The following is a 16,454-nucleotide window of genomic DNA, read 5'->3' on the forward strand; positions in this document are numbered from 1 at the left end:
TCTCATTTGTGTGATCACACTGTTAAAACCACCGACCACTTTAAAGCATGAATTAGTCTATATATTTTTCCTACAAAACAAACTTCTTCGCACTGCTGAACTAGAAGCTAGACCCCCAAACCAAACAAAACAGACAAGCTCTCCAGTGTCTACCTAGTAGGAAGTGTTTCAACATGAAACAACTTTTTAAAATCACCTCTACAGTCCTCCTGGTTGTGTACTCTCTAATTGTACAGAGTGGTGGAATTTACTGCAGATTTCACTTTACATTTCTTTCATGAACCTACAGAAACCTTCTCATCCTCAGTAAGGATTCTGAGTAATAAGTATTTCTCAATATTACTTTCTTTATTTGTGAGAACACTCATGAATTGAGAAACTTTTCATCTGTCCACAAGACAATTTGTTTCTTAAACTTTTTTCCAGTGAATAAATGATGATACAGTTCTGTTGTGTATGGTAGATGCCGTCTGTCATGCACACTCTGATCCTGGTATTTTGATAATCCCAATTAGAACCTTAAAAGGGTGCACAGCAGTCTGTGTTTTCATAGAACCTAGCAAAGTAGAGCGCTAAGAAGATGTTTTTAGAGCAAGATCTAGCTGCTCATGGTGCTAGGATGTGACCAGGTGACTTAAGACCAAAATAAGGATTATTTTGCAGACTTACAATTTAAGATATGGTCACGATTTTTGCTAGCTAATCCTGAACTCCAACTTGAAAGGTATTAAACATTTTCTAAAATGTTCAAAATTACACATCGTTAATTTTTAAAACTCATTAATAATTAACATGTTTAGATATTTCCTCAATATCTGTATCAGGACAATTCATAGCTGAAATTGCATTTTAATTAAATTTATTTAACTTTTAAATAACAGATCCTGGATCTGGTTTCAAAGAAGACCTCTCTTCATAGGGCAAATTAATCATAAAGCAAACAAGCTCTGCCTTATAGCTAAGGGCTACAAAGGAAATACAAGTAATGACAAGAGTTAGAGGGTACAGCATAAAAAAAAATGCAAGGGACTAACAGAAGTTCCAATGCCCTCTCTATGTGACTTGTGATAGGATGGTTACTTTTGTGTGGGCTTGGTTTACTGCATCATAATATCATGATGATGGTCACATCATCAGTTGTTTCCAGAGCATTAAACAAAGTCTGCAAGGTCCTTCAACTATACTGAATTTATACAAACATTAAATGTCATAATTGTAAGGAATTTTTGTCATCAATTTAAAATAAGAATGTAATGGTAGAGGCAGGTATTCAGTTATCAATTTTATGAACCTTGGAATGATCAGCAATCTACTGACGCTTAATTGGCAGAAAATTGTTTTAAAGCTAGTCAGCAATCTAAAATTCGTAACTACAGCTACGAAACTGGAAACTGCAAGACAGAAAGAAAGGAGTGTCAATTCAAAGCAAGAATTTGTTTAGAGGTATAGTAGAGTATATACTCTACAGTTTGCCAAATAATTTACTACCACTGCTTGTTTGCACTATGGCAAAGCTTGGTATGGGCAAAGTTAAGCCTGTGTTTCAGGACTCACTTGTAGTCAGCTTTGAACACCATGTAGCCATCACTAGACTGGTACAAACACTCCTGCTAACTAATTTAAAGCTATTTGACACATGCCTACATTACATTGCAGTTATACTCACAGGAAATTAGCAGACTGCAAAACCTAGCACCATGCTCTAGCATTTTAGGTGTTTCTGACTTACATGTAAGTCTCTGGAGAGGGTGACATTGCTCATGTCAATTGCTCGAGGAGTGTAACCATGGGCAGTATCTACAGAGATCTGAACAACAAATGTGCAAAACAGTGGAGTTACACAAGCAGTTAATGTGAAGAAGTTACTTTAACAAGATACTGAAAGTAATTAAGAAATTTAAAGAAAAAGTCACTTGTAGATCTCTAGAGAACAAAAGGATCTTTTGTGGCCCAGCTGAAAATATATCAGGGGTGGTAAACTTCGGTGAGAATTAGGCAAAGGGCAACAGAGTTTGTTCCCAAAGACAGATGGCCATCAGAAATAAATCCCTTTCATTTGAATACAAATTTCACTTGAACTCATTTAGAATTTGAAGGATAGAGTTATGATTAAATCTCTGAATTATCTAGAGATTCTTTTTTTTTCTCAGCAATTTCACATAATCTAGTTTAAGGTGAATTTAGGCAAAAATAAAACTTTTAATTTAGCTTTTTAACCCTATTTCTACATTTAAGACTAGAGCCTATAAATAGTTATCTTTTACCTTCTGTTCCTCCTCCCAACCCAGAAAATATCACCATTTTTTTATTCTTTGTTTTTACTGTATAAATTTGTCAGAGGTTTGCTCATTACACTGACTCAAATGGTCAAAGGAGGATTAAAAAGTGACAGAGGTTCCCCGGATGACAAGCCACTGACACAAGGAGTATGGCTAGAATAGAGGCATTGACAGGCTTTCCTGTATGGATTATGCAGTAACAGGTACCTCCTGCTTTAAAAAGAACACTGTCCAGGCTTTTCTTTCACATGCATGTATATGAGCATACAGAGCCCTAAAAGTTCAAAGGCTTCCTTTCAAAAGGGAGTTATTATTAGAGAATAACACAAAGTCTTTAGCAAAGTGGCTCACTTGACTGGTTTGAGATATGCGACGCGTCCGATTATACAGTGCCATGGAATCTCCTTCCCGTGTTCTTTCAATTCGCCATCCCCATGCCAACATGGTTTTGAGTGATTCTTTGATTGGCCACCGATAAATTTCTTTCTCCTAGAAGAATGTACATGCAAGAATTAACTTGTTTATTATATAGCTGTACAGAGCAAAAAGCAACTATTGGACTTTTTCCTGATCATACTGAGATGCAAAGAAATGTGCTGAATTCAACCATTATGGCTCAGGGTTATTGAAATTATGCAAATAAATCATATAGATGTTAAAAAGTTTATTTATCATTCCAGAGGTGGGGAGAAGAATTCTGGCCCTACAGGAAGCTGATGATCTCAGGCAAAACTGTGTTAATAGCATGGAATCAAGGGTGGAGCAGAAATTATCAGGAGTAACGCAGTGTTTTATCTGCCACATGAACCAAAACACATAAGCATAGAATCATTAAAAAGTCTGTCTTGAAAGAGAACATCTTCTGCCTCTACCTTCTGTTGAGGTCAGATAAGGTACCTAACAGGGCTATCAAGATTAGGTTATCTATGTCTTGCTGTGTTATGCCTTCAACATACAGGTCATTTCACCACCTCTTTGGGCAAGTTATTTCAACATTTAAGCTGTCAAGATAAGAAGAAGTTTTAGAAAGCATTTCTGCTAAAAAGATTACAGCCATTGCCTCTTGTCCTGTCACTGTGCACTCTGTGAAGACAATACATCCATCCATCTTCTCTGTAACTAATGTTTAGGAACCAGGAAACCAAAACCATATCTCCAGCAACTTTCTCTTCTTTGAGCTGAAAAAACCCAGTTCCTTCAGTATTGCTTCATTATTATCAAGTTCTCAGATGATGTGGTTTTCTGATGGAGATCAGACAAAGCCTAAACCTAAGTCTTCACTAAGCAAGACGGCATTCCTCTATGACCTTACTGCAAAAATATAGTGGCAATATCACATTTGGGTTTCACTGTAGTTATGCCATGTAGATTCAGCTCTGGGAGAAAAAGTTTGAGTGGCCTATTTATTATACAATAAAACCCTTCTATATCTTTTCAGGATTTTGAGGAAGGCAACAACCACACATCAGCTGACATAGTGTAAGTATTTTTTTTCTTAAAACGATGAAAAGACAAGGCAATATTTTCAACGACATTTCAGCAACCCTGGATCAAACATGAACAAACCCCTTACCTTTTCAGACAGTAATTTATATTGTTTCATTAATGGTTGCACTTTTGCAGATTCAGAAAATGTTTCACCATAGGTCCATCCATTGGCAAACTGAAAGCAGCAATAAGAAAGATAAAATGGGGAAATGAAGAAAATTAGGAAAAATCCTTTTTATTGGTAGAACTTAACTGAATAATGCTTCTGCAGAGCTGTTCTCTTAAAGTTTCCTTTCTACTATTTTCTCAGCATTTTCTCAACCAACATTTATATTATTTACAAATTAAGATGTGAGTCATGTAGCATACCATCTTTTTGCAAAAGTAACAGTTACCAAAGCAACCATATCAATACATTTTTCTTTCAAAGATTTTTATAAAGCAGAATACTGTGCTACAATTGAAGAAGTATTTTTTAACACTGGACAAAAAAATGCCCAAAGGAATAAAAAGGATGAAGAATTTATTTAAAAAAAAATTCAGGTCCATAAAACTGTTAAACAATTATCAAGTATATTTACTCAAAAGTCAGCAATAAAGATTATGAAATTATTTAACACTATTTTGAAATACCCATATGCACTTAAGAAACTTTCCCCCAAATTTATTTCAAGAATATAGCATGTCCATATCTTACCTACATACCAACTTGTAACATCATGAAAAAGAATAACATTGAGAAGACAATATTTTAAAGCTTAAATTGATTCCAATAAAAAATAGTCTTTTGCTTTAAGAGGAACGTAGATTTTACCTTTTCCATTGACCATTTGTCATGAGCATGCTCTGCATATTTGTTAATGAAATATTCCAGCTTTTCAGGGATCGTAATGCTGAAAGTGAAAAGAAAATCAGCATTATATCGCACAAGCTAAAATTTAGTGGTTTTGTTGTAAAGAAAACTTGAAAATAATAAATAATGCAATATGTGTGTGCAATAACACACCCTTTCCTGTGCTCTTTTTTTCACATACAGTTTGCTTCAAGGCCCAATTAAATCAAGGAAGATATTGGAATTATTTCATGGGCACTGAATGACAACCACAGCTGTTGTAGGAATTTAATTTCTTTGACACATGTGTGCAGGGGAAAATAAATAATGAGATCAAGCACGAGTGCTTTTTTTCCTGTATTTTCTTAGTATTAAAGCCATAACTATAACATATAGTTTCAGAAATATGGTAGTAACTTATTGCATATGTCCATTATAAACTAGGTGTGCTAACAGTAGTTTTTGAAACATTATCTATTTTATATATTCCAAAAATATTTATCAAATATCAGTTGTTTACTTCATCAGCATTGCTACAAATTAAAGGGAATAACTACTTTTAATCACTGAGGAAATAGTAATACCGTCCCTCCTAACATAAAGAATTCCAACACCAGTAGTGTTAGAGTGCCATCTACTGTGGAATAGAAGTCTGGATTTTCAGCGTTTTTCAAAAAGCCAAAATGTAAAACCAAATTATGTCAGAGTAACAGTTTGCAAGAGCCTCACACACACAAAGGTCAGAAAACTTACATCTAGCATTGTCAGCAGGTTTTTATTTAAGATTGTATTTTGAGGGGAGCTCTATTAAAACTATAATACTTCAAATAATTTCAGAAATGCAATAAAATTACAAGCACCCTAACATCCTATTATCTATATCTTCATACAAATAGGTCCAGCACTAGTAAGCAACACAAAGCTGGATTTGCAGGTTAAAAGAATGTAGGATAATTTAGACATTACAATGATAGCAGCAGTTCTGTCTTTGTCTTGAAACATCACAGAACTGTTGACTCCTATAGCAATGAAGTGACATATAATTTCAGTAATATCAAGTAACATTTTCTGATTTTTTCAAATCAATTCCAGCTAGCTGTATTTTTTTCTGAAATGACACCAGATAAATACTCAATTACATGATAATATAATATTCTCAAGAAATTGAGTTTAAAACCTTCATATATTTTAACTACACCTTAGAGAAATAAATTTAAATGGTAACTGATGCCCTTTCTATGCTCTAGATTGGATTATGACTTTTACTGCAGTATTTAGATGTGCATACATGTGCAAACATGCTGTAAGGAAGGTGTCAATGTACTGACAGCATCCTGTGTGCTGAATGTTAATACAGGCAGAAAACTCACAGGGACAAGTGAAGCAAACATTTTACAATAGGAATTTTTTAAAAATATAGTGCATAGCCATGCTTCTGTAAGACTATTCTATACAAAAGGAAATGGCACACTTGGTGTAGTCAAAAATCAGAGCAGAATATTTCTATTGAGATACATGCTTTCTCTGGCTAATATACTTTAAAAAGCAGGGCCAGAGTCTGGTTGCCTAGAGAGAACGAAGTTTAATCTGCCTAAATCCCACTATTCATATTTTAAAAGATTATACGAAGGCACAATCAAACAATTTTCTGTAGGTACACTGTCATTCACACAAATTGGAATTAGTGTCTTGACATATGTTAATAATGACAGGGATGATGCACACATCTACTTATTCAGCTTCTAAGAGCATGCTGGTTTGTTTGCAGCAAACATGTAAAGACAACTGGATAGTTCTATCTCCTGGTTAAAAATGCATTAAAAATATTCTAAGTTGACCAAGAAATTTATGATGCAACTTGCTAGTTATTGCTTTACTTGATTTAAAATAAATACATAAATAAAAGTATTAAGATCTCCATTTTATCTATAAAGTAAACATTCAGACGAGAAGCTTTAAATTCACATCACACCAAACAAGAGACGCCCCCCCTTTTACACATTCATGATCAAAAAAAACCCCAGATGCAACAAAGTAATTCCTTACTTTGAGGTATCAACAGGTTGAGGATTAAAGTTCCCATCTGAATCCATTGAAGACTGTTTTTCCATCATATTGACATAATTCGATTCCATATAATCTGGAGGTAAGGCCCCTGCAACTGCACTCAGACAAGGCAGAGCCAATTTGAAGAGTTCTTGTTCATACTTCTGTGGAACATACAGGGGACAAAGTGAGGAGTGAATGGGAACCCTCAACATCACCAGTGAAACTGATGCAGCTGTAGGTGAAACCAAGCAGCCAGAGAATGGCTCTCTTACTCAAGTGTGAAAACTGAGTTTTTGTTCTGAAAATAAAGAGAACTGACTGTCCGAAGTAGAAAGCTAGATGGAAATCTTAATCTTGCTCAAGTAAATGGGAAAAGTGCTGACTTCACTAGTAGAAACACTAAACATTTTTCAGATGCCAGGAAGAGAGCACAGCAAAGGAATACACACAACATTCCTTAACACTTAGATTTGGAATTAAACTCATGAAATTTTAAGCAGGTTTGTTAAAAATAGTCACAGAATGAATAAATACATACCAAGACATGTTATTAAACTTCTGTTTGATACAGAATTGATTCAAGTGTGCCATAAGTACAACTACTAAACAGAGAAGTATACAGATCTGTACAGATACATCTCAAGAGCATGGCTTTAGTGTTATTATTTTATTAATTAGGAGATAAAATTTTATACCTACATTAAATTAGAAGCTAGAAGAGAAAGACTTAAATTCACTAAAGCCTGTATTTTTTTTTTCCTTCAAAGTGCATGATACAGTGTTACTATAAGCTGGGTAAAAATTACAGATTTAAGAAAACGATTACACATTAAGGATTTTACTGTAATAGATGGATACTAAAATTGCTTACCTTTTGAGATAAAGCATCAAAAATACCCCAGAACAACTTTCTGGATAAATGAAGTTCTTCTTCTGAGGACGCACCAAAGCTACCCCATCCACTTGGCAAACAATAATACTTCCAGCATCTTTCATAATGATTTGTCAGCAACTGAAACAGAACATATTTTGAAAGCAAAAAGAAATGTAACTGCTGAGGTTCTTCCATTCTGGCACTCAAACATTAGACAGATGCTACCAGAAAAATTTCTATACTTTTATCAATAAGCGATGTTGAATATACATTTTTTAAATCACTGGTTCATACACATCCAGAATGAGCAGTTTTTTCATCTTTGTTTCAACACCATTTTGTAAAGCTTTTTGGAAAATATTGCAAGTCACAGTCAGTAGAGAGCTGATGGGATTTCCCTTTTTCCAGTCTGCATAAAATTTAAGTTGGAAAAATGCAGACATTTATAACAAAAATGTGTATATGTGCACAAATAAAGACAGAAATTAAATTTAAAAAAAACATATCTGATATATAGAAGTGGGGATTTTGATAGCCAAAAATATAATCTTGGTACTGCACTGTTCTCTTACATTTTCAACAAATCAGGAAAAAAATCCCAAAACAATACATGTGGTACGTGTGTATATCTTCATATTTAAATCATCTGTAAATATATATCTACTATTTAAATTGTTGGATGACTAAAGAAAAAATGCAAAGAACTTAGATGCATATAGGAAGTAAAAAGACAAGTTTTACCATTTATGTAGCACCACAGGAGTCTCTGAAATATGGACTCTAAGAGCTGAACATATTTGAAAAATTTTTTTTTAAAGTATATTCAATTACGCAGTGGCCAGACAAGTTTGCTTTTGGACTACATGTTAATAATAATATATATGAATATGTTTTTAAACCTACTCAAGAGAGTAAGATAGGTTTAGTCTTAGAGAAATCCCTGATGAAGCACTGAATATTATTTAAGAGGAAATAAAAACAAAGCAGTGCTATTCCAAAATGTCTGAACTACATGAAATGCAGGAACATCATCACAATTTGAATTTGCATGCTGCTTAAAACCTGAGGCAATTTTTAACTGTAGAAACCAGCAAATGTTTTCACAGTAGATAGCACTGTATTCTCATTTGCCTTCACCATTTTCTCCTCTCTTCCCATTCAAAATTACATTTTCAAATGTCTGATTAACTTACAGCTGCCTCTTTACATTACTATAACTGGCTTGCCAGCACAAGCCCATAAGGAATGCACACTACAATACTACAATACTTTCAAATCAGAAACACAGCAGGTATGGGTAGGAGTCCCTTGTTAAATCACTGGAAATCAGTTTACTGTCAGTGAAACCTTTTAAAAGTTATAGGTCTGTCTTCAGATAAAGAGTTCAATTTCTTCAGAAGTTTTAGTCTTTTAGGTGTCAATGGACAAAATCCTTTGCCCATGCTAACACCATGGCTCGCTTCACTCCTTACTCTCGCAAAGCCTGCCTAGCCAAAAGGACCCAATTATTATTTCCTTACTGTTCAGGTCAGCAGCAAGGGCAGCTCACTGCAGTCATGACCCTTGGTATCACAAAATCTGTTATTTTAGATGAACAGATGTCAAGGAGCTGGGCTTGTTTCTTCTCCCCTCAAAAAAACAAACCCCGAAGCACTACAGCCATACTGGAAGTGCCAAGTTACTATTTGGTTTTAGCAACACATAAAATGCCATAATGCATCAGAAGGGTCCCCTTCAGGGCAGTATACTGAATTATTGACTGTTTTTCTCACAGGCATGAAAGAATGGCTGCTTCAGAATCTTTAGTTTGATTGAGGATTTCTGGGGGGGCCATAACCAAATTATGAAGTCCTTAGAAGAACTTCAGCAGCACGCCCTGGCTATGAGATAACAATTTAAATTCCTCTTCTTACATCAGAGTTGCAAATGTGCTGATGTGCTCTTAAAGCATAAAATATATATTAAATGGGAAAATATAAAGTATCCAATGCAAAACTGTTGTGGGAAAGCACTAAAAAGGACTGCTGAAAAACAGTAGGGAAGGTGTGGAAGCAAATGTTTATTAAAAGTGATGATGACATCAGGAATCTTTAAGGAATGTGTCAGCTCCAAAAGGAAAAAAATCCTCACTTTTCTTATGCATTAGGAATCAGAATAAAAAGATACAGCTAAACTTTTGTGAGCTGAAAACAAAATGCAACATTACTATTAAACATTATTACTTAACAGATTTCCAGGCACCACCAAGACAGAAAGAGTCCTTTTCCCAAAAGCAAGGAAAACCAATGCAGAGGCAAACGCAAGGTCACATACAAACTGTAAATTGTTATGTTCTGTGCACTGGATTCTGTGCCCTACCCCCAAGGATTTTTCAATTCTGCTTTCACATAGGCTGAAACAAACAGGCAATAATTAAATGAGAAGAAAACATTAGACCCAGACTTTATAGTGCCTTATGGATGGATGCAAATTAGACTGAATTTCTCCCAAACCAACAATTTTTCCTTAAAAACTATGGTCTTAGATTACTGCAGAGTGGAAATAACATAACAAAGATTACAGAGAATCTTCTCCATGCAAATATTTTTCCATGCATATTTTCTGTCATAAATAATGCTATTGAATACTAATATTTACTTTTACCTTGAGAGGCATCTTTGCATGTTCATTTAACAGAGGTACATCAAACACTAATCTCCTCAGCAAATGCTGCATCATGGAAGGCCGCAACTGCCTAAAAGCAGACAAACCATTTCAAAAGGGTGTACCAGCACAGTTTCATGTAAATAATTGATAAATACATTAAAGCAACATATCAGCTCTATGCCGCTAAAACTCTTCAAATGCATAAAATAATATTTTCCTTGTGGCACTAGGGGTCCAGAAGAAAGCAAACAAGTGTATACCAAAGAAAATATTCTGAACAAGTTGAAAATCAAATGCTTCAAAGAAGCCAAGAAATCATCTGATCTACAGAGAAAACCAGGAAAAAAAAATCCTGAATTTTGATAATGTGTATTAGGATCACCATGCTCACGAAAAAAGGGTATAATGTTGATTTCTTGTAATATATCTCAATGACTCTTAAAATATCTTAGAAGCTAATGAAGACGTAAGAGCACTAACTCTTTAGATGTGCTAAAAAAGACACGGCAGTGGGCACCAACTGGAAGGACAAAAGAAATTGTTATAATATGTATTTTAGAATGGCATGGATGTTAAAGCTCTCCAGAAAAACAGCATTCTAGTAAATTTTATTGGTTCCTATCAATGCAATGTATATATTAAATGGTCATAAAAATACCATTTAATGTAATATATTTTTACACTTTTTTTTTTTTTACAGTATTATAATATAAATGTCTTGCACATATCACATACTATTAAAAAAAAAGTCAGGGTGAAATACTAAAAAAAAAATAAAAAAACAAACCAAATCCTCTGATGAACTGAAAGCCTAAATGCTGACTGTAATTAGAGGTTGAATTCATAATTGCCTAGTCAGCTTTTCAAAATTGAGCCTGTGCATTTATAAAAAATTGGATAATAACCAACTGGTTTTGACCCTGCAGACACACAAACAAAATCAGTCACAAAGCTGTTCAGTAGAGACATAACAATACTAGTCATTGATTAGGATTTCAAATGGAACACACCATAAACAAACCTCTACACAGAATTAGATAAGTTACTGAATATCAACCACAAATCTGCACAGCTGTTATTTAAATGGCAATTCAGTCTATAATAGTCTATACTGTATAACTCTACAATTCCAAAGGTTTTTCTTTTTGTATTCTCTTAGTTAATCACCAAGGGTTTAATATAAAAGATTTGGTGATGGCAGAATAATTGAGGACTGAATGAATGAGAACTGAGGAATGAGTGGTAGTTAATAAAACTGCAAATTGAACGCAGTATCTTAAAAACTATCACAATCGTCTTACGGTGGGAAAAAAGTCTTAATTATGTTACTGGTGGCATAGTTCTGCATTCCTGTATTATAAATATCACAGATTACTTTATCACTTAGCACTCCTGTACAGCCAGGAGTATTTTCTTACCCACAGATGGACAACAAACACTCTTCAATAGAATCTCTCTGAGCTTTGGTAAGAGAGCATCCCTTGGAGAGTCTGTACACAGTGTGTAATAAGGAATCGATGAGGGAAGCATGGTGCTCCGTGCCAGCAAACAGGGGAGCACATCTCGTCAACAGAGGCAAGACTGCTGTGCAAAGGTATCGATTCAGAGCCAAAGCCATATCTGTAGCACTTAAAGCAGCCTATAAATTAAACAGGACAGAAATTAGACTTGTCTCATCAGTGTGGTTACAAATAAAAAGAAATTGTTGATTTTGTTCTGCAGTTATAAAGGGGGAAATTTCCAAAACACAGAAATGAGGATATGATACCTACTGGAACTAGATGCCTACCTTCTTCTGCTGCTTTTCAAGTCTCATAGAAAGGTATGGCTTTGTTTTTAATGAATGAAAACAGAAACAGTAAATATGGCCATTCAAAACCAAAATAATTTTCAAGATTATACTGAAGAATGTCATAGTTGCTAAACGGAACACTCCAAAATCAGGTAATACAAGTCAGTATCTTTTTGCTATGAACAAGGCCAATGTAAGTTAAAAATCCTCACCTGCTCTTTCTTAAAAATCTGGCAGAAAATTACCTGGGGGTATTGGTCAACTGCTGCACATGAACTTGTGCCCAGGTGGCCAAGAAGATTGATGGCATCCTGGTTTGTATCAGCATAGTGTGGCCAGCAGGCCAGTGATCATGCCCCTGTACTCAGCACTGGTGTGACTGCACCTCCAATCTCCAGTTTTGGGCCCCTCACTGCAAGAAGGACATCAAGGTGTGGGAGTATGTCCAGAGAAGGGCAATGGAGCTGGTGAAGGGTCTGGAGCACAAGTCCTGTGAGGAGCAGCTGAGGGAGCTGGGGCTGTTTGGCATGGAGAAAAAGGGGCTCAGAGGAGACCTTATCACGCTCTGCAACTGCCTGAAAGGAGGCCATGGTGACATGTCAGCATGTCAGTCTCTTCTCCCAAGTAATGACACAGAACAGAAGGAAAAGGTTGCAAGTTGCACAAGGGGAGACTTAGATGAGATATCAGGAAAAGTTTCCTCACTGGAAAGGGTTGTCAAGCATTGGAACAGGCTGCCTGGTAAGTGGTGGAGTCATAATTTTGGAAGTGTTCAAAATAACAATATTTATATTCCAAAAAGTGGATATGGCACTTGAGGATAAGGTTTAATGGTGAACATGGTGGTGGTGCTAGGTTGACAGATGGACTTCATAGTCTCAGAGGTCTTTTCTGACCTTAACAATTGTATGATTCTATGATCCTAAATAATAACATCATTACTTTCAGAAAAAAATGTTGTCATGAAAGGTCAAATAGAAAAACCAAATTTAATGCCTTAGCACTCATAACAGCTCTCTAAATCTAAGCTTTCTGGATGAGGACAGCTGAAAGAAATTAGATAAAAATAAGACTCACAGAAAAAAAAAAAAGCAGCAACAGTGAGGAGGAACTAAAATAGAAATGTGGTAATTTTCTAAATAACAGTGTAGATGTCCCTAACAAATGCACAGAGATTAACACTTTCTGTTTATCACTGGAAAGAGACTCCCAGTCACTTCTTCTCTGCTGCTTCATTGGGAGCTCATCTGATTTGGATTCCACAGCACAAGCTCAGAAAGTCTCCTGAGGAAAGGCATTGCATCTTTTGTAGATAAGGGTATCAGTGCAAGTTCTTAAAAAGTGAGCATTACACTGGATGATGCATCTTGAAATATTATCAAAGCTCAGAAGCAACATGCAGTCCAGCCAGCATTCGAGAAATGCAGAAGATGTGAAGACATAAAAAAATACTTTTTCAAGGGATGAAAAATGCTGTAATGTTCAATAAGGTAAGAGAAGCAACATAAAAACAGACTGAAACCCTTACCGTATCTAATGAGGCAGCAGCACGAAGGTCTGGCAGAAAGCCAACTTCAAGAAGGTGTAGAAGAAAATCCTGGTCCTCAATTCCATAGACCCTGTCAAGGAACAAAACCATGGCTGCCTTGTGATCTGGGCAAAACCCCGCAGACATGTCAGGTTCCACCACAGTACCATCTAAAAGGAAGAAATAAGACTTCAGTGACAAGAGTTCTCCTTCATCAGCAGACTAGGCAGTCATGCTGCTACCTGACAGAGCTTTTGAATCTCTGTTAACACCTAGGCATCTTCCCCATATTTTTGTTACACAAAGGAAACATATTTGCAGTTAAATCAAAAAGAATGCGTAAGACAGATTCTACCCAGAGACCTCAAAGTCCCTGCATGTTTTTCTGTTTGTGCTTTGTATATTAAGAGATTCTTAACAGTTTATATTCTAAATGCTAAGTATCTAAAACACAATCATTAACCCACATAAGTACCTAGTTCTCAGCAGAAGCAGATGGAAAGTAAAAATTACAAGAACACTGCATCAGAGCTCTTGGAAATGCAGTATTGGTGAGCATATCTTTAATGTGTGACAAAGAATTAAGAATCTGCTAAAAAGTCCTACCTATCTCAAAACTTTAAAAATGAAATGCATTGAAATTTCAATGAGATTTCATTGAAATATTTTAAAACTTTAGTACTTTCATTTTGGAAAGGAAACAAGCACTTCTGCATCTATGAGCTGCAGATTCCTACTGAGATTTCACCTAAAGGTCTATCCCTATTTGGAACATAAGTAATAGTAAAACAGACTTATTGATCTTTTTATCTTTTCTATGGTAACCTATTGAAAAATCTTTTCCTGTGAGTGTCTCAACAATACAGGTTGCATTTATAATGTTTTCTCTCCAGACCCACAAAAAAGCAGAGGCAATCCCTTTCCCTTTTATATAGGTGCTCACATAGCTCCCACTATTGCAATCAACTTTATGTAGGCAGGAAAAACAAAGAAATGCATTTGCCTATGTATGTCACACCTATCTCTTCACCATAGTTGCTGGAGAACAACTCTGGTGTCTTAGTGAGATCTGCCAGAAGCAATTGATAGGGTTAGAACAGCAAGAGCTAAGGATTATGTTATTCAGAAATGAGACTGCAGTATTTTAAAATAGTTCTAAAATCAGAAAGCATGCATTTTAGAAATTCTTTTTAAAGTTGTAATAGTTTTTCATAGTTCAATTTAACAGGATTTCTATCAGTGATTTAGGAGCACACAGAATTGATGACTACAACATGCAGAACGATTTTTGAAACATGTGTGAGATACACATGATCTGTCTTTTAATTCTCACAATAAATAGTTGAACTTCTATAATTTTTTTAAATGCTGAAAAAAGTATGACTGCCAATATGTCAATAAATTACAAATCATAAGACTAGGATGGGAGAACAAGTGTAGCAAAATCTTACCTTTTGCTATGGTTGGCATGTGGAAAGCAATACTGATTACTCCCACCAAATCTTCAAGTGGAATCAAAGACCTTAGAATTGATCTGATTCTAATGGCTTCCCCTTTACCAGCATGAATTAGCTAATAAAAAGACAAATAAAAATTAGAAAGGTCTTCTTTTTATCTTCTATACAAAAGAATAACTGCTCCCAAAATTACATTATAATTAGCAATGTAAATTTCACGCAATCTGCATCGATTTGCTGTAGTTTGGATGCAAATGTACAAAGTCTAAAAATCTACATGTTTACTTATTAAATAAAAATAAGTTCATTTTCAGAAAGAAATTAGGTAAAGCTGGTGAACAAAGCCTTACAATGTAGCAGCATATGGTGGGAGGGGTGGGGAGGACAACAAAACCAGATTTTCAGATGGAAAAAATTAGGGTTTTGTCCTGGTCAAATAAGACACTTTAAAGTATCTCAATTGTTTGTTTTGTTTTTTTTTTTTTTTAAAAAGGCAGCAAGACAGGGAGAGATCAAGACCATTTTTTTATTCAAACGAAACAGGTATTCATACACTGACCTTATTAATACATATATCTCTCCTCTCTCAAGTTATCAATCCCTGCACAAATCTGATACTGATCTATACTAATGTATATTAATTAGGGCACATTCCAGGGTGAAATGAGGAACTATGTATAACTAAATTTCTGAAGAATAATAATGTATATTGAATCATAAACAACAAATATTTTCAAATAGTTTCAATCTGTAACATAATAAGAGATAAAGTTTTCATGGTGTTTCTATTCTTTGTATCTAATGCCTGAAATAGTGACATCTTTTCTTTGCGGTTTGTTCAGTGTGAATAGATTTTGAGATATTTATGTGTATGTCCAAGTACAATGCTTATCCCTACATTTTAAAAAAATGCCCTATAATATTTACATTTACATGCAACTTTAAAAGTCTGTTTAAAATAAATATATGAAGAATAAAACTTTAGTTCATAAAGAATACATCACTCTACACCATTCCACCAAATAGGGACATTTGAGGAATTTTATTGTCACAATGGACAGTCAAAAAAAAAAAAAAAAAAAAAGAAGCAGCAATGGAATAATTCCTTTAAAAAGAAGAGCTTCTGAGGATCTTTTCCACCTTGCCAATCAATAGAACAGGACATTATGTCCACTAAGATACTCTGTGGCCATACCACTGCTTTAATACCTGATAGCATGATGCGGAGAAAAAAATGAATGGCAAACCTGTAACCTGTAAAACAAGTACGCCTTTACCTTCCAGTGTATGAAGAACATAAAACTTACATGCATTTCAGGGGCACAACGTCCTAAGAGATCAATCAAGGCAGCATAAAAGGTCATGATTGCATTTCCCATGTGAATAGTGTCATCTTCTTGCTCTTCTATTTCACTGTAATTAGATGTCACAACAAACAAAAGATTTAAGAAAAAAAGAACTTTTTAACAAGAGTAATAAAGAAAATCATCTCATAGGTGTAACAGCTTA

General features: G+C 35.0%; 1 protein-coding gene across 1 annotated transcript in view; it reads right to left on the reverse strand.

The window, feature by feature from the left end:
- RYR2 (ryanodine receptor 2) overlaps positions 1–16,454 on the reverse strand; it is a 384,205-nt gene that overhangs the window by 103,519 nt on the left and 264,232 nt on the right. The window contains exons 47-57 of the mRNA XM_041485449.1: positions 16,253–16,358; positions 14,940–15,060; positions 13,489–13,658; positions 11,587–11,807; positions 10,166–10,256; positions 7,520–7,660; positions 6,646–6,809; positions 4,582–4,660; positions 3,853–3,942; positions 2,631–2,768; positions 1,730–1,807 (exon numbers count right to left, since the gene is read on the reverse strand). Coding sequence (XP_041341383.1) covers positions 1,730–1,807; positions 2,631–2,768; positions 3,853–3,942; positions 4,582–4,660; positions 6,646–6,809; positions 7,520–7,660; positions 10,166–10,256; positions 11,587–11,807; positions 13,489–13,658; positions 14,940–15,060; positions 16,253–16,358 — 1,399 coding nt within the window. The remainder of the gene's footprint in view (positions 1–1,729; positions 1,808–2,630; positions 2,769–3,852; positions 3,943–4,581; positions 4,661–6,645; positions 6,810–7,519; positions 7,661–10,165; positions 10,257–11,586; positions 11,808–13,488; positions 13,659–14,939; positions 15,061–16,252; positions 16,359–16,454) is intronic.

The sequence above is a fragment of the Pyrgilauda ruficollis genome, unplaced genomic scaffold, assembly GCF_017590135.1.
Source record: "Pyrgilauda ruficollis isolate IOZ18807 unplaced genomic scaffold, ASM1759013v1 scaffold70, whole genome shotgun sequence".
NCBI lineage: Eukaryota > Metazoa > Chordata > Aves > Passeriformes > Passeridae > Pyrgilauda > Pyrgilauda ruficollis.